The sequence below is a fragment of the Apodemus sylvaticus genome, chromosome 5 (genome assembly GCF_947179515.1).
Source record: "Apodemus sylvaticus chromosome 5, mApoSyl1.1, whole genome shotgun sequence".
Taxonomy (NCBI): Eukaryota; Metazoa; Chordata; class Mammalia; order Rodentia; family Muridae; genus Apodemus; species Apodemus sylvaticus.
In genome coordinates this window covers 118,235,362-118,258,769 of record NC_067476.1, presented here as the reverse complement: position 1 = coordinate 118,258,769, position 23,408 = coordinate 118,235,362, and the positions used below count along the sequence as shown (strand labels likewise).

At 42.0% G+C, this 23,408-nt stretch overlaps 1 protein-coding gene across 2 annotated transcripts in view; it reads right to left on the bottom strand.

Moving 5' to 3' along the window:
• Plcb1 (phospholipase C beta 1) overlaps positions 1 to 23,408 on the bottom strand; it is a 699,616-nt gene that overhangs the window by 109,800 nt on the left and 566,408 nt on the right. For both annotated transcript variants that reach the window (XM_052183717.1, XM_052183718.1), the window contains exons 20-26: positions 22,105 to 22,269; positions 21,307 to 21,406; positions 20,089 to 20,193; positions 18,975 to 19,084; positions 9,336 to 9,468; positions 7,366 to 7,419; positions 5,170 to 5,389 (exon numbers count right to left, since the gene is read on the bottom strand). In XM_052183717.1, the coding sequence (XP_052039677.1) occupies positions 5,170 to 5,389; positions 7,366 to 7,419; positions 9,336 to 9,468; positions 18,975 to 19,084; positions 20,089 to 20,193; positions 21,307 to 21,406; positions 22,105 to 22,269 (887 nt within the window). The remainder of the gene's footprint in view (positions 1 to 5,169; positions 5,390 to 7,365; positions 7,420 to 9,335; positions 9,469 to 18,974; positions 19,085 to 20,088; positions 20,194 to 21,306; positions 21,407 to 22,104; positions 22,270 to 23,408) is intronic.

The following is a 23,408-nucleotide window of genomic DNA, read 5'->3' as shown; positions in this document are numbered from 1 at the left end:
TCTGTGTGTATGTATATGTGTGTGTGTGTGTGTGTGTGTAGGAGGCATAGAGGTCTATGCTCACAGATAAGTATTAGGGAACATGGAATGTTAAACACACAGAGTTAGTTGTACCTTCAGAGAAAGGGACGCATCATGGGTGTGGATAATAGCCTAATGACCTTTATGCTATTTGTGTGACTCAGATCACATCAGATCTTCCCCCAGACACCATGAGCTCTATAAATCCATCTTTATGGAAGATATCACATGCACTTTACAAAGAGTTTCAATGTAGCTCTGCCCAATATTTGTTTAGTTTTATGCTTTGTTGTGCACACAAGATTGAGTTAATTATCAACAGAACGCTTTCACCAGATTGTACTGTGCTTAAATATGCCTAAAATAAACTACTTGCTGTCAGACTCCTTAAGACTGAACCAATACCCTACTTAGTCATGTTTAACCAAACCACCTTCTTACCTCTTGAGGATCATTACTCTGTTGGCCCCGGCAGTCACAGAGAGCCTGCGTGTGTGGAATTCAAGCAGAACAGAAAGTTTCAGAAGCCCTGCCTGGCTTCCTCTACGTGCTGGCCTCTATGGACATTGTGGGCTACAGAGGCATATACATGTCTCCTGTGATATTATCTTGATGCTGTATTAGGAATTTTCAGAATATGGTATAAAGGCAAATAAACATATAAATGTGTGCATCATTAGAGATCTTCAGAGGGATTTAGAGCAAACTTTGCCGTCACTGACTGTGCAGCGAGAGGTAAATGCTGATTTAGCCTTTAGCTTCCCCAGAAAGGGTGACACATCTCACCTGCTATCTGCTACGTCTGTTCACCCTCTAAGGAAAGGTGATTTTTTGCTACTTTTAAAAAAATCAAGTATTGCATTTTGATTGTGTTTTCCAGGTGAGCACATGTTACATCATATGTCACAATATGTCTCTGAAGCTGCATCCTGCTTTTCTCTGCCTGGTGGGAAAGATGATTCAAAGCACAGTAAGAGGAGGAGGCATCACAGCCTACTAGGTTCTAAAGCATGGGCAGGTGGCTCACACACTCACAGTTTCAGGATGATTTGTGAAAGTTTCAGTTAGAGAAAAAGTTGTGTTTCTCAGTGGTGATCCTTCCCTTTAGGCCAAGCCCTTGAAAGAAAGACTTTGAGAGCTGAGAACTTGGCTCTAGAAAAGCCCTGACTGTGAGCTCTACATCCGTTTCCTACATCTCTGATGATTGCTGGGTCACCCTGACTATATCGATCCATTTATCAGCTAACAGGAAAAATCAGGACCTCTCATAAGTGTAATTTCTTAAACTCTTACCCTGTGGCCCCAGCTCTGTAAAGGCTACAGTTAAATATTACAAAGCAGAGGCTACTCTCTGCTAGCTCAAGGCCAGTCTGAGCTATACAGAGTCTATTTATCTAAAAAATCCAACCAACTAACGAAATAAGCAAAGGGATATTTTCAATCCAAACGATAGAAAATCAAGTACATAAGGGAAACTGACTCAACATGCTTTTCCCACTACTGTGATATTTATTTAAAATCTCAAATGCACACTGAAATAGAACTAAAGGATACTTTAAAAAAATTATAGACCTTTTAAGCTATATATTTTAACACCATAAACACCATTTCAAGGTTTAAATTGTGTGAACTGGTGTTCATGATGATTTTAAGGCCTGTTGCAAATGTAAGAGTTTTGATAGTTTAACATTGGATAAGGATGGATCCTAATCTAGGGACAAATATCTTTTAAAAGAAGGAGAAAAATTTGGACAGGTATACCCACACAGAGAGAAAGCCATGTGATAGTTTGGAAAAGTCTGATGTGATGAATTTACACACTAAGTAAGGCAATGATATTTTCTGTAACTGCCAAAAGCTGTAAGAACACAGGAACAACGTCCCCTAGACCTCCCAGAGCTGATGTCCTGCTCCTCCACTGACTTTGGACTCCTACACTTTGGAACTGTGAAATAGTGTTTTAAGCACCCAGTTTGTCATATTGTGCTCTGTGGTCCTTCAGAACCAATCTAGTACATCTGTCTAACACATCCTTGATACTCAATGGATACTCAATAGAGGAGCTCACCCAGGAGCAGAACATCGCTACACCAGAAGGCTAAAAAAATCCAGTGTGATCAGCCAGAACATATGCCACAAAGCCAGGGCAATCTATAGGAACAGCAAACGCTAAGCTGAGATCCACATGGAAATCAGAACACTGAGATTCTGACATCTGGCAGTAGGCATGTACCACAGATCTGGGGCAAAGCTTGTCATCTTCATGCTGGAGATCTGACAGAGTAGGAGCCCATGAGATTGGGGAATCCTCACTTTCCCTTCCCATCACAGCAGAGTCTAAGCAGGGAACAGTGGCCTTTATGTGACTGGGGAAGGAGACTGAAGATATGGAAGGATTTAACCAAGGCCTTTGTGATGTCTTCTAGTTTCTGGGGTACCACAGAAGAGTTCTGGAAGAAAGCTTATCAATAAGAAGTCTTTGAACCAACAGTGCCACAAAGCCCTGTAGTTTGTTAAAGCACAGAGGCCCCACCACAGGGCTGAGTCAGACACTGGAATGGAGGACTAGGAGTCTGCATCCGGGCAATTCTCTCATTGCTGCTCCTCTGAGGCAAACTCTGAGCCACACGTCTTTAGCCAGAGAGTAGAGTGCCTGGAACAGATATGACCATGGTGATCACATATATTTCAGTCTCCACAAGGATACCTGGCAGTAACAGAGTCACACGGGCCATCTTCTCTAGGTATCCATTTCACATCCTAAACTTTCCAAGACAAACGACAACACAGATATCCAGCCCTTTCTACCATTTCAGTGACCATTTATTATCACTCAGCTGGACTCTTGAGTGAGTGTCCCCTCTAGTCTCTCTGTTCCTGCTATGAGTCCCCAGTCCTGACAGAATGCCATCTGGCCACAACAGCTCTAGCATCACCTGCTCCAAGCGTGACTGAAGCAGACCTGCCAGCAGCTCATGTACCTCTCAAAAGCCCAGCAAAGGATCATCTTCCATATAACTGTTAAGAATATTTTCTGAGGCTATTAATTCGACTACATAAATTTCACTGAATTGTTTCCTTCACTGGCTTCTTACTCAACCACATAAGTTCTGAATTACTTGTCATTTGCTTCTGCTCCAGAAAACCTTGGTTACACAGAGCCCTTTCCTAGCTGATGGATTTCATTTGTGTCACACCATGGGACTCGCCAGGTCTCATCCATGTGGCCAACTCGACTCTTCTTGAAACAAGTCAATCTTTCCCTGCTTCGAATCTTTCCCTTGGCCTGAGACTGTCTACTATCACTTTATGGTTCATGACTGATTCCTCAGGAGTCACCTTGTTCTATATTGACATGCCAGAATGGCTTTCCTAGCTGGGTGTGGTGACAAGTGCATATCTTCTCAGCATTTGCACAGGGCAGGCAGATTATGAGTTCAGGTCCATCCGAAGTATCTTAGTTAGGGTTTCTAGTGTGTGATGTAAACATCATGGCCAAAAACAGCTAGGGAAGGAAATTTTTATTTGGTTTACATTTCCTGGGTCAGAGTCCACTGAGAGAATCTAAGGCAGGAACTCAAACAAGGTGGGAATCTAGAGGCAGAAGCTAATGCAAAGGCCCTAGTTGAGGTGGGGGAGCTACATCCTGGCTTACTCCTTATGATCTGCTCAGCAGCCTGTTTTCTTCTAGAGCCTAGAACCACCAGCGAAGGTGTGGCCCCACCCACAGTGGGCTGAGTCCTCTCAGGGCTTACCCACAGCCAATCTTAAGGAGGCATTTTCTCAACTGATATTCCCTCCTCTCAGATGACTCTAGCTTGTGTCAAGTCATTATAAAAACAAGCTGGCAAACTGAGTTACATGGTGACACTGTTTCAAAACTCTTAAGTATTTAAGGACTTGTCCACCATGCAAAAGTCCATGGGATCCACCCACAGCACTGCAATAATTTAAGTTTAAAACTACAAGGGATGTTCTTTTCTCTGAGGTCATTCTACATCAAAATACTGTTCCTCTTTTTGATAGCTTTCATGGTTATGCTGTTATATTTGTTGTCCATTTTAATCTCATTATTGTCACATCTTGGGTTTCTATTGCTGTGATCAAACACTGTGACCAAAACTAATTGGGGGCAAAGGGATTATTTCATCTTACACCTCCAGGTAACAGTTCATCATTGAAGGAAGTCAGGGCAGGAACCTGGAGGAAAGAACTAACGCAGAGGCCATGGAGAAATGTTGCTTACTGACTTGTTCCTCATAGCTTCCTCAGCCTGCTTCCTTATAGACCCCAGGACCATTAACCCAGGACGGTACTGCTCACAGTGAAATGGCCCTCCCACATCAAACATTAATCATGAAAATGTGCCAAACACGGCTCCCAGCAGTTTGATGGGCACATTGAGATTTTTCCTATTCTAAAATAACTCTAGCTTATGTAAGCTGGATAAAACTAACCAGCATATTTGCTATTTAAGAGTAAAATTATATATAATCATTGAATTATCCACAGGGCACAAGAAACACAATAATTGTATTACTTAATACCTATGCTAGGCTTGCTTCTCTCTGTCACATTCTGAGGATTTTGAGTACATGAGAGACATACTGTGAGAGACCCAAACCCCAGCGTATCTATCAGGCCATTGTGGGTTTCAGGCATCAAAAGAAAGTTGAAACTTCTCCTTCCTTATGGTAAGCAGTCTGTTCAACTAGATTCTACGTCTATAAGCACTTCATACCGACACTTTTTTGGCAGCTGCTACTGTGTGTGCTGTGGGTCGAGGGGGGGGCATCAGCTATCTTATATCTGAGTCAAGGAATAGAACTCCAGAAGTATAATTATTTATCTATCCCAGAATTTGTTCAAATGAAGAAATCCATCCCCAAAGTCCTAGTTATGCCAAGATCAGAGAAAGATGGGTCACAGGAGTTCAGCCAGCCAAGACTAGCCTAGAAAAGGGGGAGGGAAGAAGAGAGGGGAGGGAGGAGGGAAGGAACTAAATTTAGCTTATAAGCAACAGTGAGATGAAGAGATTCAAGAAGGGCAGGGAGGAGCAGGAGGTGTGACTTTGCTCCCTGTGGTGGCACAACACAGGAAACATCAGCCCCTCCCCTCCCCGCCATGGCAGCATCTCTATGGACTCACTTCTTCTTGCTGTCCTTTTTGGCGGACTTTTCCAAGGCTGCCCTCCTTCTCAAGTAGTCATTCTGAATCTCATTGTACTTGGTCGTGTGCTCCTTGATGAGCTCGGTGGTTTTCTTGTGGTGTCTCTTGACCAGGTCTTTCATTTCTTTGTAGTGCTTCTTTTGAAGTTTCACAAACGATTTCTGCTGCTTGAGCTCTTCGATGGTCTGCGCCTCTACCTCTGCAACAGAGGAGCATTAAGAGCTGAGTGACAGAGTGGACTGAGAGTCCAGGGCTAGGGACCATGGCACCCTCTTCAGAGAGGAACAGCTCATCCTCGCCAAGAGCGACTGAAGAACACAGCTTAGAAGTCAGACCTGTCGGTCAACCGCTTCGGCTGGATAGCTAACGGCAGTGCTAACCAAACCTTGCAGAGAGCCAGTTCCTTCCTCTGGAATTTTAAGTTTGGTTTTCCCAGAAGGAGAGTCTAGAATGGGGATTTGGGTGTCTGTGACCCACTATGGGCTTAGAGGAACCCTAAGTGGGTATGACACACTGGGGTGGGGGTGGGAGGAGGTCTCCTCATGAATAAAAAAGGCTAGTTTCTTGTGAATTTGGGGTGGTCAAAAGGGGAACACAACCTTTTAGAGAACATTTCCCTTTACATAGAGGTAAATTCTGAAGAGAAGTAGAAACTCTGGATTTAACCAAGCCTCACTAAGGCCTGGAATAGGACATATCACATCAGAGGAAAATGGAGTAGGTCCCCAACTTCACCCCTTTCAGGGATGATGGCATTTCTACTCAAGGCTGGTCTGATGGTTAAATAGAAAAAAATCATGAAAAGCGTTTAATTGTTTTTGTCACCATGCCGTAGATTAGTGGTTCTTACCCTTCCTAGTGATGCAGCCCTTTGATTTCTCGTGTTGTGGTAATCCCCAACCACACTTTTTTTTTTTTGCTGCCACTTCATAACGAAGTCTGACCTTAAATCACTACATAGGCACACATCATCATTTCTATAATAAACATTTGAAAAATGTGTGCTCACTTCTGAAGTCAAGATCCCACACTACTTTATTGCTTTTCCTAGAGTTACAAGAATGGGGGTTGGGGGAGCCTTTCAATGTATGGCATCTTAACTTCAGTGAATTATCATTTTATTTGGACCCGGCTAGGTCAGAGTTCATGTGTTTCCATTTCTTGATTTGAACTTTCTGTTCTGGGAACAACCTCAACACAAAACGTACCATAAATATTTGGAACTGTCACGAGGTTCAGAAATAATATATGTCAGGAACCACAGCAAACCTAGATAGAAATGGGCTGTGCATAAACAGGGGAACCAGAATGGTAATTTCTGTTGCTAAACACCAAGGCCTTTAAACTGGCACTTCCTTCTCTTACCATGTGTCTGTTCTGACAACTACTGTTTCTTCTTTTTGAAGGAAGAAGTTGTGGGGAGAACTAGATACATTTATTTAACAGTTTCCGTCAGACTCAACCTGACTCCTGATGGTTGCATAATAATGACTGCATTAAGAACATAATCGCGAGAAACTTCTGCATTTTCTGGTAACTGATTCCACCTAATTAGAAACGGTTTCTAGAACATGAGCTATGGCAGTTTAGAAAGGGGACTCCCTCATGCTCCACCCTATAAGAAAAAGTCACTCTAAACTGTCTTTGAAAAAGCCTGCAGGCAAAAGGCTATTTCTTGGAATATCCCAAAATATAAAAGTAATGTTTATTTGCATAAAGACACATATCACTAAGGAGTGAACTGTTCAGAGATAGCCACAGTTAGGGTGGTGGTGCAGACCCTCTGTGTATGCACTTACAGATTTTTAGATAACACTTCAGTATCCTGTTTTCTACATCAGTGTTGTATTGCTTCCCATGGAAGTTTTTTTAAAAACATGTTTTGTTGCCTTTTAAGTTCTTCATACTTTCTATGAATGATATATATATTTTTCATGAAATATAACTGTGTGGATAAATTTCAAATATCCAAAATCTCCAGCCCTGCACCTTTTTGCAAAGCTGACGTTTTAGTCATGGTAAATACCAGCTAAAAGACAGAATACTGCCAGGATCCTTGGTAACTTCTGGAGCCTGCCCCTGACTGGGCATAATCAGGGTTTATTCTCCCATCTATACACTTACTGTGCAATGTTCATGTGCCAAATTCCATGAGGAGAAGAGGTTTGTGCTCACCTGTTAACACGCTCTGAATCAGGTCTTCTGTTTTGGCAGGTGCCTTCACAGACCCTGCAACCAAAAAGATCAAAGAAATGGCCTTCTCTGTCGTTCACATTTTTATCTCATTTTTTCAAGCATGTTCACAGATGGAAGTTAGCTCAGTGGTAGAAGAATACTTGGTCATATGGGTTTTATCTCTAGTCCTGGGCAAGTACTGTTCCTGTGCACCCTGATTTTAAGTCTCTTTAGAGAGAATGGCTAATAGTGGTAGAAAGTTGTTTAAAACACAATTACTGTAAAACCAGTTTAGTTTGTAACTTGGATTCATTCCTATACTGATGTGTAACTACATGTATTCTCCATATATAGGAAGCCATCCCTGCACTTGGACCAAAACAAGAAATTCAGTCTCAGCAATACTACTGCCACCTTCTGGCAAAATCAGCAATGACATGATCAAATAGTGAATGCTGACCAAAGAACTGGTATCAGATCGCTGTGCAAAGTGTGAGGTGTAATAGGGTATTTACACACCCTCAGAATACCTCTCTTTGTACACAGAGGAACGGGAAGAAAAACTTTCAGAGGGAAGCCATTTTGACCTAGGGGTGGGACATGTCAACATTATCTCCCCACCAAGGTGCATTAGGAAGGACAGAACATCAAAACAGAACCCCTGTCTGATGACAAGAAAACATTGAGGCAGCTCAAAGTAAGCAAGAGACATGTTGAAAAATAAAAAATGTGCAGAGAAGAAAAAGGGTAGAGTCACACTCTTGTGTTTTATTTTATTCCTCTCCTGTTTTAGTAAGTGACTCAATTAGATGGATCAAATGCGTGCTACTTCTTGGCACTGGGTGATTGCAGGGGATACATAAAGATTAACCTACTCTCAGGCTAGCTTCTATCTGTTAAGAAAAACACAAACACACACACTCACATACACCACCACCACAACTACTAGCACCATCATCACCGCCACTATCACCACACCATTCACACATCACACATACATGCACACACACACAAATATACACACACACACACACACAAGCACACATACATCTCATACACATACCACCACACACTCACACCACTCACACATATACACATGCAAAATCACAGACACATACATATCACACACATATACCATCACCACCACCTCCACACCACTCACATATACACACACACACATACATACTTGCTCCCACTCACACACATACATATATGTATATATATATATACACACACATAAAATACAAACATACATATCACAAACATGCTATCACTACACACACACATATATGCACATACAAACACACAGGCACATACATATTACACACAGAGAGACAAACACCACATCACACACACGACTCAATTAACCAGAGTGAGCTGAAATGCTAACAGGCAATGCATTGAGATGATAGTTCTTTGAGAAGCAAGAGAAATGAACGTAGCTTTGGGTGAAGAATAGAAGCTAAGGGCAAGCACTTTAGGAGCACCATATGCCCTCTGACCTGGCTTTCCCTCTCTGGCATTGTGCCCTTCGGGAAGTGCTTCATCATCTCCCACATGAACCAATACCCTGTTGAGGACTGCGACGATGAGATGATCAAACCCATATTCACAGCCTAGCAGACAGGCTAGCATAGGAGGACATTTAAGGCTACTGGAAAATCAGATGTTGGCAGAGACTTGAAGTGGAAGCAAGTGCTTCTAAGGCATAGTTGTAAGTTGCTTGTAAAACTTTTTACAAACTTAAACCCTATCAGTGGGTGGATCATAATTCACCCCCAAATAACAACCAATGAAAGTCAGGTGAGTACCTGTGAGGCTTCGTAACTTCAAGTGTGTGTCCATCATTCCCCCTACCCACGCATATCACCAAGGCCTGCTTAAATCCCTCAGTCATAGCTTCTGGGCCCTCAGAGGCGCCCAGAATCTGAAGGTTAGAGAACTAGCAATGGCACTGTCCCACTGTTTACCTGGAGCGGGCTGGCTGTGTGGGGCCTGGGAAGGTGGCTTGGGTGCAAGGGATGCGGTGTGGTTCACTCCATTCTCTGCTGGTGTTGTCCTGGTTTCGCTTGGAGCCTCAGATGATGTTTCTCCAGGGTCAGCCTAAGACCATAAACACCTCTTTAATTTTCTGTTTCATACTGTTTTTATTTTCTTCCTGTATCAATAAGACTACACATTATGACATTTTCACAATTCCTTTGGAGACTGAAATACTAAATATGAAACTGCCCAGAAAGCAAGATGAACTTAGCATAGTGTGAAATCAAGAAGTGGCAGGTTAATTGCACAAAGGGCTCTGTTTCCACTCCAACTTTCCCATGCTCTTGAATAGAGTCTTCCCACACTGCCTCTGGATCTCGCCAGATGCTATGCTTCCTTCGTAGGAGAGAGTAGCAGAATTTAATGCAAACAAATGACCATAAAGACACTAGACTGTCTAGCCCTTAGCAGACTCTTGCTATAGCAGTTGATTCGAGAGGCTCTGTGGAAGGATGTCTAAGCCCAATGCCCTGGGATAGACACACGTGAGCAAAACAGCTAAACTGATCTCAGCCTGGTCCAGAGTAGCAGAGACAGGTTTCTGAATAAATAACATAGAAGGAAATGCTATTTTGATTCATGCCAGTAGCTTCCATGTTACAACAAGAATCAATGTGATGGGTAAGAGTGCAGACTTTGGAGCCGGATATCCTCGGATTCAAATTCAGTCCATTAACAACTCACTCACTTCTCTGTGCTGTCTCCATCTTTACCCACGAGGGCAGTCATGAGTTAGGGATCATAATATGGCCTATCTTATGAGGCTTCTTTCAGGGACAAAACAGTTAATGTTTAGTAAGTATCTAGAACACTTTCTGGTTCAAGCTTGATAAGTAAATCTATGAAACAGTTACGATGGTATGACATTACCAATGGATAAAAATAAATGTACCAAGACTCCTGAGCCCGCCATTTTGTCTACTCCAGCAGCTAAGCCCTATTCAAAGTAAACATTCCATGTCTGTTGGATCAGTGCTGGTCCTATAAAATAATTGCCTCTTTAATGGCATAGTACTCCAACAGTGCTTTCCCACACTCTGAATGCCTGACATCTGGTTTAGACTTGCTTTCTATGTGCACAACAAGTTTTCTTGTGATGACTTTATCCCAGCATGTTTCTGTGTAATGCATTTATAAGGTACATTAGGACTATTTTTTTCCATGGGCCACCTGGACACCAGCACTGTGACATTTTGGCATGTAATTACAAACATCACACTGGAAATTTTACCAAAGGAAGGCAGAAGTATAAACAGCATCACGTTCATGTTCTCATTCCCTCCCAAGCTCACTGCTTTTCATTTTTGAAACAAAGCCTTACTCTACAGCTGTGGATGACCTTGAACTCATGATCCTCCCATAGCCTTGGAGCTGGCACTGGGCCAGTACATCCCCCAAAGCTTTATTGACTTAAGTCAACAAATAGCACTGTTTGTTGTCCAGGTTTCTTCAGTGTACCTGATCTCACTGGGATGGGGCGGGAGAAAATAAGTGTTGGTACTAGGCCAGATATCAAGACAGAAGTCTAGCCATAGGATCTAGAAACTTGAGATTTCGCTATTGGGAAATTATATCAGGTAAGCTCTGGTATGGTCACATTAAGTCATTAAGTTAGCATCCATTAGGTAAAATCTCCCTAGAGTCAGTCATATGCCAAGAGGAGTGATGATATATTCTTTGTTCAATCAGACACTGCAGATGAGAGTCTCCTGGTTCAAACGCTGTGTATGGGTGTGGGTCTTTTGTTGTTTTCTGTGTTTGTTTCCTATGTTGCAGAGTTTTCCATGCAGAGCATGTCATACACAGAGAATGCTTTACTTTAAAGACAAAAAAATAAAAAAATAAAAAAAAACTGGGCGGTGGTGGTGCACGCCGGTAGTCCCAGCACTTGGGAGGCAGAGGTAGGCAGATTTCTGAGTTCGAGGCCAGCCTGGTCTACAGAGTGAGTTCCAGGACAGTCAGGGCTATACAGGGAAACCCTGGCTCAAAAAAAAAAAAAAAGAAAGAAAGAAAGATAATTAAAAAAAATCAGAGTTAAAGACCTAGAGCTATAAAGTGGTGAACAGGAAAATAGAAGCCATACCTAAACCCAGAGGAAGCTCTTATAAGTGGGACAGGCGTGCTTCAATTGCCACCTATTCCTGCCAGGTGTCAAAGTAAGATGAAAAATTAAATATTCATGGGAACTTGCACATTTTCAAATGACCTACTGGCCAAAGCACACCTCCGAGCTGCATTAGACCCACAACAGCCTTCTGCATGCCCTGACTGGAAGAGCAGATTTGCCTGGAATCCCCAAGCCAGAATGTTAAAGAGATGCTGTATCTGGAAACACCCTGGGCCAGGAGCCAATAAATGCGCAGCTCTTTCTTCCTCCATCCTGCCAGGCACGTGTCAGGGGAAGGTGGTATGGAAGGCACTGATTAATAGGGTCTTTGTGTAGTCATATTTCCCAGGGGCCTCTGAGGATGTTTTTCTGGGGACAAGTGTGATACATTAGTGAGGATCTATGATGGCAAACAACAAAAGACTGGTGTCTGATAGAAAAGTCCCAGTTTTCCCATTAGGGAAACTGATAACAGAAGAAGCTGAAGATTCTGTGGGGCTGGATGATGCTTCATCTTGGTTTCATCTTGGCCCAGCCAGGTGGGCCTCCCTTTCAGCACCATGGCCAAGTACCAAAGATGGTGTTGAAAGTTAGCACTAAACCCTATTAAAAGGAAGCCAGAAATGGGTGGAAAATATCATCCTAAGTGAGATAACCCAATCACAAAACAACAACAACAACAACAACAAAGACAAAAAAAAATCCACTGATAAGTGGATATTAGTCCAGAAGCTTAGAATACCCCAGACACAATTCACATATCAAATGATGCCCAAGAAGAAGGAAGAATGGTTCTTCTTAGAAGGAGGAACAAAATACCCACAGAAGGAGATACAGAGACAAAGTGTGGAGCAGAGTCGGGAGACCATCCAGAGACTGCCTCACCAAGTGATCCATCCCATATACAGTTACAAAACCCAGACCCTATTTTCAATGCCCACAAGTCTTGCTGAGCAGAGCTGGATATAACTGTCACCTGGGAGGCTCTGATAGTACATGACAAATACAGAGGGGGGCACTGTCAGCCAGCCACCGAACTCTGAGCACAGGATCCCCAATGGGGGAGCTAGAGAAAGGACCCAAGGAGCTGAAGGGGTTTGCAGTGCCATAGGAGGAACAACAATATGAGCCACCCTGCACTCCCAGAGCTCGGAGGGACAAAACCATCAACCAGAGAGTACACATGGAGTTACCCATGGCCCCAGACACATAGGTGGCAGAGGATGGTCTTGTTAGCCATCAAAGGGAGGAGAGGCCCCTGGTCCTGGGAAGGCTTGATGCAGCAGTGTAGGGGAATACCAGGACAGGGAAGCAGGAGGGGGTTGATTGGGGAACAGGGGAGGGGAGATGGCTTATGGGACTTTCGGAACCAAGAAAGGGGACAACATTTGAAATGTGAACAAAGAATATATCTAATAATAAAAAAAGGAAGCCAGCGGTCAGATAGGAGACATGAGAACTTATTATAGTTTTAAGGTCTAAGTATTTTAAATAGCAATTGTTCTGTGTTCTATGGTGGTGGTAGCTTAGGCAAGCATTAATACAGCAGTAAGTTATGGCTAAGATAGGGACACACAAGAAGGAGAGGGAATTCCCAAAGACCTCACCCTGTTGCACTAGAACAACATTCATATAAACAAACAAACAAATAAATAATAGGGTTAAATACCTTCAATCCTGAAACACTAAATTTAACTTTTTGATATGATTGAAAAAATTAAGTCCTTCCCACCAGATTGGTGCGTGAGCTTATATGTAAAAATCAAATTTTCTGTGTTCAGCTCAAAGGAATCAGCACTTTTTGCTATGTTTCTCTCCAGACCTCTCCATAATGGTTACTTTCATATGTTTTCAAGAAAACAAGGACAAAATCTTTCCCCGAAGTGCTAGAAATTATGACATAAATAAGGCACCAAAGATGAGTTTTTAAAAACTTAGTTGGAAGACTACCAGGACCCAATTACATGAATTTCAATTAAGGAAGGTGGAACTGCAGTGGCTCTTACTAGATTTTGCTTTTAGCCTCTGCCACCTAGTGGTCATATCGAATTACTACAATATATTTTTCTTTAAAATAAGCCAAAAATGACTTTTAAAATCAATTTCATATTTAAAAATTAGATCCAAGAGTTAAACTAAGCACAATGTCTTCGAAGATATACCTCATGTAAAGATATACCTCAGTGAACAGTCGTTCTTATAGGCTTTGGTGTACAAATAAGTGGAAAATACTTGTGACCCAGACACAGATATTTTGGCTTTAATAATCAGAGTACATAGCTTAAAAACAATCTGTGGAACATTTAACATGAAAGTAAAATTTCTTTCAACTATGAGACGTTACTGGGGTTAGTAGAGGAGATGCTTCTGAGGATTTTAAAGGATACTAATTATTCCTGAGGCCTGGGCTGGTCAGATAGCTCAGTGGAGAAAGTGCTTGCTAACAAGCTTGATCCTGAAATTTGAGCCCTGGGACCCACATGGTGGAAGGAGGGGACAAATCCTCAGAAGTTTTCCTCTGAACCCACACACCTGTTCTGAGGCACATTCACGTGTGCATACCCCGACACACACACACACACACACACACACACACAAAGTAAGTAAATAAACAAATGTAAGATTCATTAAAATATGCCATCCCTTCCATGTGCCTTGTTAGGATGACAGCATGTTGTCTTGGACCCTGGTGGGGAGGGGTGAGGTTAGCTATTTTCCCAGAACACCATGAAGGAGATTTGTAATTTCAGGGTGCGCTATCCAGTCTGCTGAGAACAAACGTGGGCAGTGTTTATGGCCTTGTTAGAGACAGCATTTCGGTGGAGACAGCTTTCCAAGACATATAGTTAAGTTGTACTGCAACTTTCTATTAGCTGAGTGAACTTGGCTATTGTACGTGTCCTATTCCTAAGAAACTCAGACTCAGTCCTGCAGAAAACACACCCTGACTGGGCTTTTCCACCGGCGTAGGAGTGAAGCACACAGGCATTTTCAGCCCACTTTGAAATGCATTCAAAAATAAAAATAGATAAGTGGACAGAGGAATTGATATGTTGTCAAGTGAAGAACGAGACCTAATTGTGGACTGAGATGAGAGCATCAATTTTCAGATTCTTTCAGGGTCTGCCTGTACTTGAAGATTTCTGGAGAGTCTGGTAGCACAAGTGATGAGTAAAGGCTTTAAGTGGCGAGCAGATTCATCTTCCGCCTTCAGTTTTTGGTTTTTTCTTTTAAAAACAAGTTTTATTCATCTACTTAACATGCATGCATGTTTTGCCCATGTGTAGTATGCATGTGCACCACATGTATGCCCACAGAGGGTAGATGAGATCACTTGTAATTAGAGTCACAGGTGGATTTAAGTCCCCATGTGGGTGCTAGACACCGAACCTGGGTTGTCTGCACGAGTGTACTTTAACCTTGGAGCTCATCTCCCACCACATTTTTCAAACGTCTTAATGATCACCTAATATGTAAAATTAATTTAGTATCTTTTGCAATCAATGTCAGGCAAGCTCTTTCCGCAGTAACTAGAATGGAATCCAAATGGCTCTTCACACATGAAGGCTGCACCCCCATTTAAACAAGGCTAGCATTCCCACCACATATTGACCTAGGAGTGACCACACCAAGTGTAATGTGTGAACTTTTATTAATTAGCGTCACTTTCTTCCTCAGAAGTCAGGAAGACGAAGTATGATTTTTCTCAGGGTGTGCGTATGTAAATATGTATCAAATATATATCCATACACATGCGTATGTACATGTGATATATGTATATATATAAGTAGTAGTATATACTTATATATATGTAGTGATATATACATACATATATATGTATATATATGTATGTATATATATATCACTTCAATGTATAATCACTACATATGTATGTATATATATATATATGTAGTAGGAACGCTTCATTGGCAAAGTCCTGAAACTATAGTATATACTGAATCTTATGCAGAAATCAGAAAAAAATAGCATTTGAATGAGTGAATAGTAAATCCGTGCATGGAAAGAATGAAGCTGCTTCTCTCTCTACAGTCGACTGATCACCACAACTGGGGAGTAGAAGGCAATTAGATGTGGAAGCACATGGCCCTGTTGACTATTTTATACATGTGTCAGTATCTATGTGGAGAAAACCACAAAGGCCACAGGCATTAAAGACTCAGAAATGTGTGCAAATTTTTATAGAGTCTATGCGCATACTCAGTATGCTTGTAGATCATGGTTATATAAACAATTGTACTGTACTGTTTAGGAGAATACTAGGAAAGGGTCTTCATATTCATTACAGAGGCAATTTCTTTTTAAAAAATTCACAATTCGTAGTTGGTTGAATACATGAAGGCAGAACCCACAGATGCACAGAGGTCCCACCACCTTCCTTAGAAAATGTTTCTATAAAGTTTCTAAAGAAGTCAGAAGCACTGAGCTAGAATTACAAGGAAGGTATCTAGGCTCTGTTTGCCTTTCTAAAAAGCAGTCCCAACACCCTTTACACCCACTCTGTAGGTGTGGAGCTTTGAGATTAAGCCAGAATGTTTTGAACAGACCGTGGCAATACAACATGGGGGAATTCAGAAAGAGTTCCTCCAGGAACCCGTCCTAGGTTTCTGTGATTAAACTACGTTTTGGAGGAGCCATGGATGGGCTTCACCTGGGGAGAGCCCCTCACTTGTGAGCAAAAAATACAGGGCTCCAAAGCATGATTTTCTAAGTGTGGTCCTTGGACGTCACCAACATCACTTCAGATCCTTAGAAATGCAAAATCCAGGGTTTACTCCAGACCATCTGCATCAGATGGGAACCATGCATGGGTGCTGGAAGAAGACACCCAGGTGATTCTGACACATGGTAAATACTGAGAGCCCTGCTAGTCAAAACCAAGAAAGATTTTAGTAATGCAGAATTTTATGTCCTGTGCAAGATTTAATGAATTGGCATTGCATCCTGATCTATGGGTGATTTTTATACACAATAAAATGGAGGGTTGTGGGCTAGAGCAGGGAGAGAGCCTTCATTAACTGAGAGCCAGACTTTTGTACTCTGTCTGCTGTTGGGTATGGTGTGGATAACGATTCCAGTGTTTTAGAAGGATGAACCCAAAGTTGTGAGTTGTAATCCGCTGAAAATGTCAGTACACATGTAGAGATTTGTGAAAGCAGCTGGAGCAAACCAGTGGTTGATTTGCTAAGGTTCCAGTGGCTCTTGGGGCTTCTTGTGAGGTCTAACTTCTAATTAAGCGAATTGCTCCACAATTACAATCTTTCCCTCCTCTAAAAATGGTGGCTACTCTGATTGCCTTAGGGCATTCCAAGAAAGTGGCATGTCAAAGCTAAGCAGCCAAGAGAGGAAAAGGAAGGTGCCATTTTTTTCTTTAAGAAACATTTTATTGACTGAGAATTTCTTACAATGTATTTTGTACATATTTTTCCTCTCTTCCAACTGCTTCCATTATATCTCCCTTTCCCCATCCAACCTCATTTCTTTATGTCTTTAAAATTCAGGAAATACAGTATGTACTGCCCATATTGTAATTGAAGAATCCACCAGGGCCACACCCTTAGAGACAAATGACTCTCCATCCCTTGGCAGCTATCAATTGTCCATAGTTCCTCAGATGAAGGAGCCTACCTCCCTGCTCTATGCTGTGGTTTTGTCTGCCTTGAGCTGTGGAGGTCTCGTTCATTCTGTCTTAATAGCCATGATGTGTTCATCTGCACAGTTGGCCTGCTGTCTGGGAGAATAGGAAGAATCCCTCCTTGCAACAATCTCCAGAATATTACAGATTTGTCATGTGGTGGTGTGGTATAGACATGTTTTACTCAAAGTAGTACTTTGGTACTACTGTGGTACCTACCACAGGCCAGAAGATTCTGTCGGTGGAGCTTATTATTAAAGAGGCTGAGTATCAGGTCCATACCCAGACCCACTGAATCGGGCTCAGCATGTCACCACCATATCCTGATCTGGATGTAACATTTGGACACATGCTGGCTTACATGAGGAGTTGAGAGATCATATCCCAACTCCTTTGTTTATAAATTGTGTGGCAAGAAATATAACCCTTGAGTACCTACATCTCCTTATCTGCTGAAACAAATTGTGGATATCTTAAGGCATATGTGAAAGAGGAGCTGGCAACTCCTGCCTGCAATCTTAGTTACTTAGCGACCAAGGCAGGAGGATCCCAAGCTTAAGACCTGTCCAGGCTACACTGTGAGTTCAAGGCCATCCCTAAACAATTAATAGCTTGGGATGTACTTCAATGGTAGAATGTTGGTCCACCCAACCAAAAACCAACTAACAAACCAAAATGCCACATATGTTAATATACTGCCAAGTGCATGGAATGCAGCAATGTTCTCTGATATGCTGCAATAGATCACTGTAAAGACAAAGAAAATTAAAAATAAGAAGCATCCCCCACCATCAACTGTTAGATCCTAACTTCTTGACATATGGCCCAGGGCCAATGCCTAATACAGACAATTAGAGCCTAACCCCTAATGGCTCCTAATACCTCGCCCCTAAAGGCTTCTGGCTGGGAAGGACACACACCTACTTCTCCCCAGGAGTGTGGCCCCCTTTCTCTCAGGTAATTTGCCTGTTGTGGTTTTATCTATGATATATACATTACTTATTAGAAGTTCTCTATTAGGAACAGCAGGTAAAGACATTTGTCACAACACCTAAGAACCTCAGTTTAAACCCTGAGACTCCACATTGTGGAAAGAGAAATGATTCCCACAAACTAAACTCTGAGCTCGGCAAGCACACTGTGAGCCAGGAATGTGCATATGAGTGTGAACAGTCATGATAACTTTTATCCCCAGGCTTTGGACATACCACATGATCAAATGTTTTATTTTGACATTAAAGTCCATATGGAATATTTCCTAGCAGATATATTGAGTCACATTTTTTTCTTTATAGATGTACTTTACAAGTAGAAAACAAGAAGAGTTGTTGATATTGTATTTGGCATCTTACATCAAGGTATCTGGGCTTTGAATTTTCATTAAAATTGTAGACAAAATTACATACATAGACAGCATCCTAGTATTATCTGCATCAATGACTCATGGTGCCTATATATTACTAAAAAGTTTCTTTTTGTTGTTTATATTACGATTTTAATTTGACTTTTAGAGAAACATGTATAATTGCTACATATCTAGAATTGAGGACTGAGATTATGTTTTTGCCTTGTTTTTGTTTTTGTTCTGCAACATTGTTGACCAATAACCCGATCAGTGATTTTTAAAGTGAGATGAGTACTCCAGTGCTGAGGGACAGACTAGTCATCCCAGAAGTTGGGAAACAGATAGAGGGAGATGTACAACTTGGGGCCATGTCTTTGAGGTGTGATACAACAGAACCCATGCCAGCAGGTAGATGTGGAACTCATGGTACACTCATGCATTAAGATTGGACCCCTTCTCACCTCCTTCTTTACTTCCTCTTCATCCTCCAATGTCAATGCAGCCAGCTGCTTAGCTCTCTGTTCCATCAGATTGACATATCGGATTGGGTTGGATAGAGCTTCGATCACATCTAAAAAGGGATGAGACATTGTAGACAAGGTTTCTGGAGGAGTCGACTCTCCATTGTCCGTCCAAGGGACCATCTGTGCATACAATCCATGAACTCTCCATGTGCATTCATTCATTCATTCATTCATCCTCCACCCACCCACTCATTCATCCTCCACCCACTCACTCGTTCATGTAGCATCAGGATTCTTCCACCTGTCCCTGTAAACTCTCCACTCACATATGCCAGGTTTTGAATTTCACATGGGTCGGGACTTCGATAAAATGTCAGAGAGAAGTCAAAGTCCCTTAGTTCTAAGAGCCAATGGTAATATTTCAAATAACATGCCCCAATTGCATCTTCTCCACCTTCCTTTTAAAGATATTGACTATCCCAGCAATGGTCTCCATACTTGGCTCAGTTGCTTAAAAGTGTTTCATAAATCGAGACTCTCACATAAAGTTTGTCTTCCAGATTATTGGAACAATAATCAAAGACTTGGAAATTTGAGTGCTGTTTGCATGGCAATGGCTAGGCAGAGAGAGTGTCCACCTTTGGGCCAGAAACATGTGTTCCAAGTCAGTCACAGTGTCCACCAATGGCTGGTGCCTTTCACTCCCAGGACCCATGGTAATTAAAACAAAACAAGAAACAAACAAATAAGCCATTTAAAAATGTGACTTCTGGGTAAGTTAATTCCTGCAAATTTAGGACTCCATCCATAGAATGGATCAGATATCTGCTACTAGCAGAGGCAAATTCATTGTATAGACCTAGATAAACAACCTTGGAAGGGGGCAGGAGGGGTTGGTGAGTGTTGGTCCCATGGGAATAAGACTGCCCATGTGGAAATAGACTAAACACTGATTAGGATTCCAGGGGACACAGAAAGGCTCAAACAACTGACCATTAACCATCCACACCCAAGAAGTTGTGCTTATGAGGTCCAGAGGGTCCCAGCATTTGGCCCAGTTAGCCTTCCATCAGGCCACGAGGATGCGGATGACCCAGGTGGCACTGTTTACCTGCATACGTGTCTGGCACATAGTCTTTGACTTCTATGTAGACAAAGACAGCTGGCAGCATCAGGGGCTGGTTCCTCTCATTCCGCAGACAGATGTAGTGATAGCCTGCAGGATGACAAGAGCACCAAGTGTCACCTGTTAGTTTCACAGCGCTAGTCACATCCATTTGGGCCCTTGATTCTCCACAAACAGGTCACTCCCTTTTCATCTTAATCACACTATTCAAAAACTGCTGGCTCTGGTTTTGTTTTTATTTTGTTCTGTTCTGACCACATTTCCCCTTATTAACTATACATCCCAGTTTGAATTATTGACCGAAATGTGTCCTCTATAATAAATCATACTTGATTTTATGACTGGGAATCTGTTTTATCCAGGGCATATTAGTGCTTTGGGGCAAGCAAAGAGTGAACACTCACATGTAGAGTTAGGCCCTTTTAACACCCCTGTGGGCTAGGAAAAGGAGTCCCCATGTTGGGTGCCACCAGTACGTTTCAGCATGCAGCCCAAAAATGAACACAATAGAACAAAAAATGACCCTATATGGCACCCCAAATGCACAACTGTGCCACTGAGCTCAGGCTATCCCAGCCAACCTTTATGCTGTGGCTGATATGCTTTGACCCACAGGTTCCTGTGTTGGAGGCTGTGTGATTATCCAGCTGTTGCCTTCTACATAGCTGGAGTCCTAGGTCTGTGCCCCTAGGTCTTGCCAGAAATGGTTCTTCGGAGACGTTCTCATTAAAAAGACTGAGTATGGCCTTACCCAGTTCTCTGGTTTCCTGTCTGGTGAGGTGATTCCTAACCCTACTTCTCCTAGGAATCCTCTTCTATTAGGTTTTACCAGAGGAAAAGCTGATTAAATGAACAGATCTTGACCTTTGTAGTATTCAAAACTGTGAGCAAAATAAACTTCTTTTCTTTATAAAGCTGACAGACCCAGACACCTTTCAGTACAGTAGTGAAAAAGAAACTAATATACAGTACTAAACCCCCAAGACTCATGAATCGGGACTCACAAATACTTGTATGAGTTTTCAAGCAGCTTGTGATACGTAAGTATTGGGGCCAAAGTTGACTTTTACAACACAGCAACATGACAAACATGCTATTAGACTGATTTGAGCAATTTAATGCCTCTGTTACATAGCACAATCACAGAGAAGCAACAGTTCCTAAGACATTCTCTAATGAAAGTCTCTCCCACACTATGCATACCTGGCCGAATAGCTTGCACAGGCAAGATCCGGTGGCCAATAAATTTGCCTCCTTCCTCATATGCTGCTATCCTCAGACAGGCCAGAGAAGGCAGAACTACCTGTGGGGATATGAAGGATTCTGATTACAAGAGTAAGAAAATCCTAGAAAGAACTAGAAAGTATTAGAAAAGCCAGCCCTGCTTTCCCCAAAGCTGAGCATCTACTCTGTTAATTTTGATAGAAAGTTAAGTTGCCTCTATGTGAGGTAAAGTAGGTCTATATTTGAGTGTACCTCTGTGTTTAGTACCATTTGAGGAGCACTTGAACCAAAGGGTACTTTCTTATTACATATATATCATCAATGAAGAAAGCTCCATGAACTCAGATAGGGGTCGCATCATTATACACATAGGTTTTCACAGGAAGATGCTGTGATATAGTAAATCGAATCCTAAAAATAAGGGGCTGAGGAGATGGCTCAGAGGTTAAGAATACTTGTTGCTTTCAAAGAGGATTCAGGTTCAGTTTCTAGCACCCACATGGGAGCTCACAAGGGTCTATAACTCCATTTCTAGGTCATTCATCTGCCTCTTTTGATATTTATAGGCACAGGTGTGTGCTGCACGGATTCATACACAGGCTAGACATACATATAATTAAATAATTCTAAATACTAAAGAAAATAAAATTAAAGCTTTTATGATAATCTTTAAAATACAAACTGCTTTATACACCCATAACCAAATAACTGCTTCTTGTTTTTCCTCTGTTTTAAACACCCAGAAAACTTGCCTCTTGCAGCAAGCAGGAGACCCACCTTTTTGAATACAATAGGTTCTTCCTCCCAGACAGGGTTTACAGCATTTCCTTGGGATGTCTTGGTTTTAAATGCCTTCCTCCTTGTATCCACAGGCAAACCAAACATATCCACTTCCACGTAAGTCCCAACTTTCTTATCAGAGAGAAACTGACCTGAAATAATCTAGAAAAATATCAGGAAGTCTTGAATAGTGAGGAACAAAGCATCAGAAGGCAGTCCAAGGCAGCCTGGGTGGGAAATCATACAATGGAATAAAAGGAAGAGTAGATACATCATTCCTCTTCCATTTAAGGAGTTGAGGGGACTGGGTGAGAATGGGGAGGTTAGGAGACAAACATGGGAGGATTCAGTGAGCAGCATCATTGAAAGTCACTTAAAGTAATCATGACGTCTGTCCTCATCCAGTTAGCCATCTGTATAACTGTGGGCCTCCTTTGTCTAGCTACAGAATTAATCAGTATCATAGAGTAAACAAGAGTTAAGTCTACATAATCCTGTAACAGTTCCCATGTCTTTGTTTATCTATAATCCAATTGTCAACATCTTGGGGACCTGAAATAAAGGTTAATGGACAAAATAACCCAGGACCATCTAAGAGAGATTTCCAGGTTCTTGCCTCCTTCAGGATTTCTGACCACATGAGGAGGGTCTTTGCCCTTTCAGTTCCCACCATGTATGCTCCTGCCACCGCTGTGCTGGATTTCTAGCCTAAGCACTGTCTTGGAAGTCCTGTCCCTGTCATGGGTGAGCTCAGAACACTGTTTAGTAGTTCATGACTTTGTTCCAAGCACATAACCTGGGTTTGTTCCATCATCCTGTTCCTGCTGCTTTTTTCTGGAATGAAGTATAGGGACATTTTATTTTGTCCATTACCCTCTATGACAGGTGATGGATCCCTTGGATGTTGACAATTTGATTACACAGAGAGAATGATATGGGAGATGTTTTCTGAATATGTAGCCTTAAAACTTTCATCCAACTCCACAATATTGAACTATTCAGTAGGAAGTCAAAGTAAGTCCGCAATTGTATAGATGGATAACTAGATAGGAGTGAAGGCAAGGACAAGGTTGGTGACTCTACACCTGCCATCAATCACTGCTGTTTAACTTGGGTTCTACCTCCTGGAAGGCTTTGTACAACATCTTTAAAACTTTCCAGTGAAGTGAGACCTGCAGGGGATTCATATGCCGTGAAGTTTGGGGCAACCATGTTGTTTGATGAAAGGCAGAGCCCTGAAGTAGCAATGTCCCTAAGGCTCGGTGTTCTTGTTAGTCCAGTGGGATGGTATACTAACATAA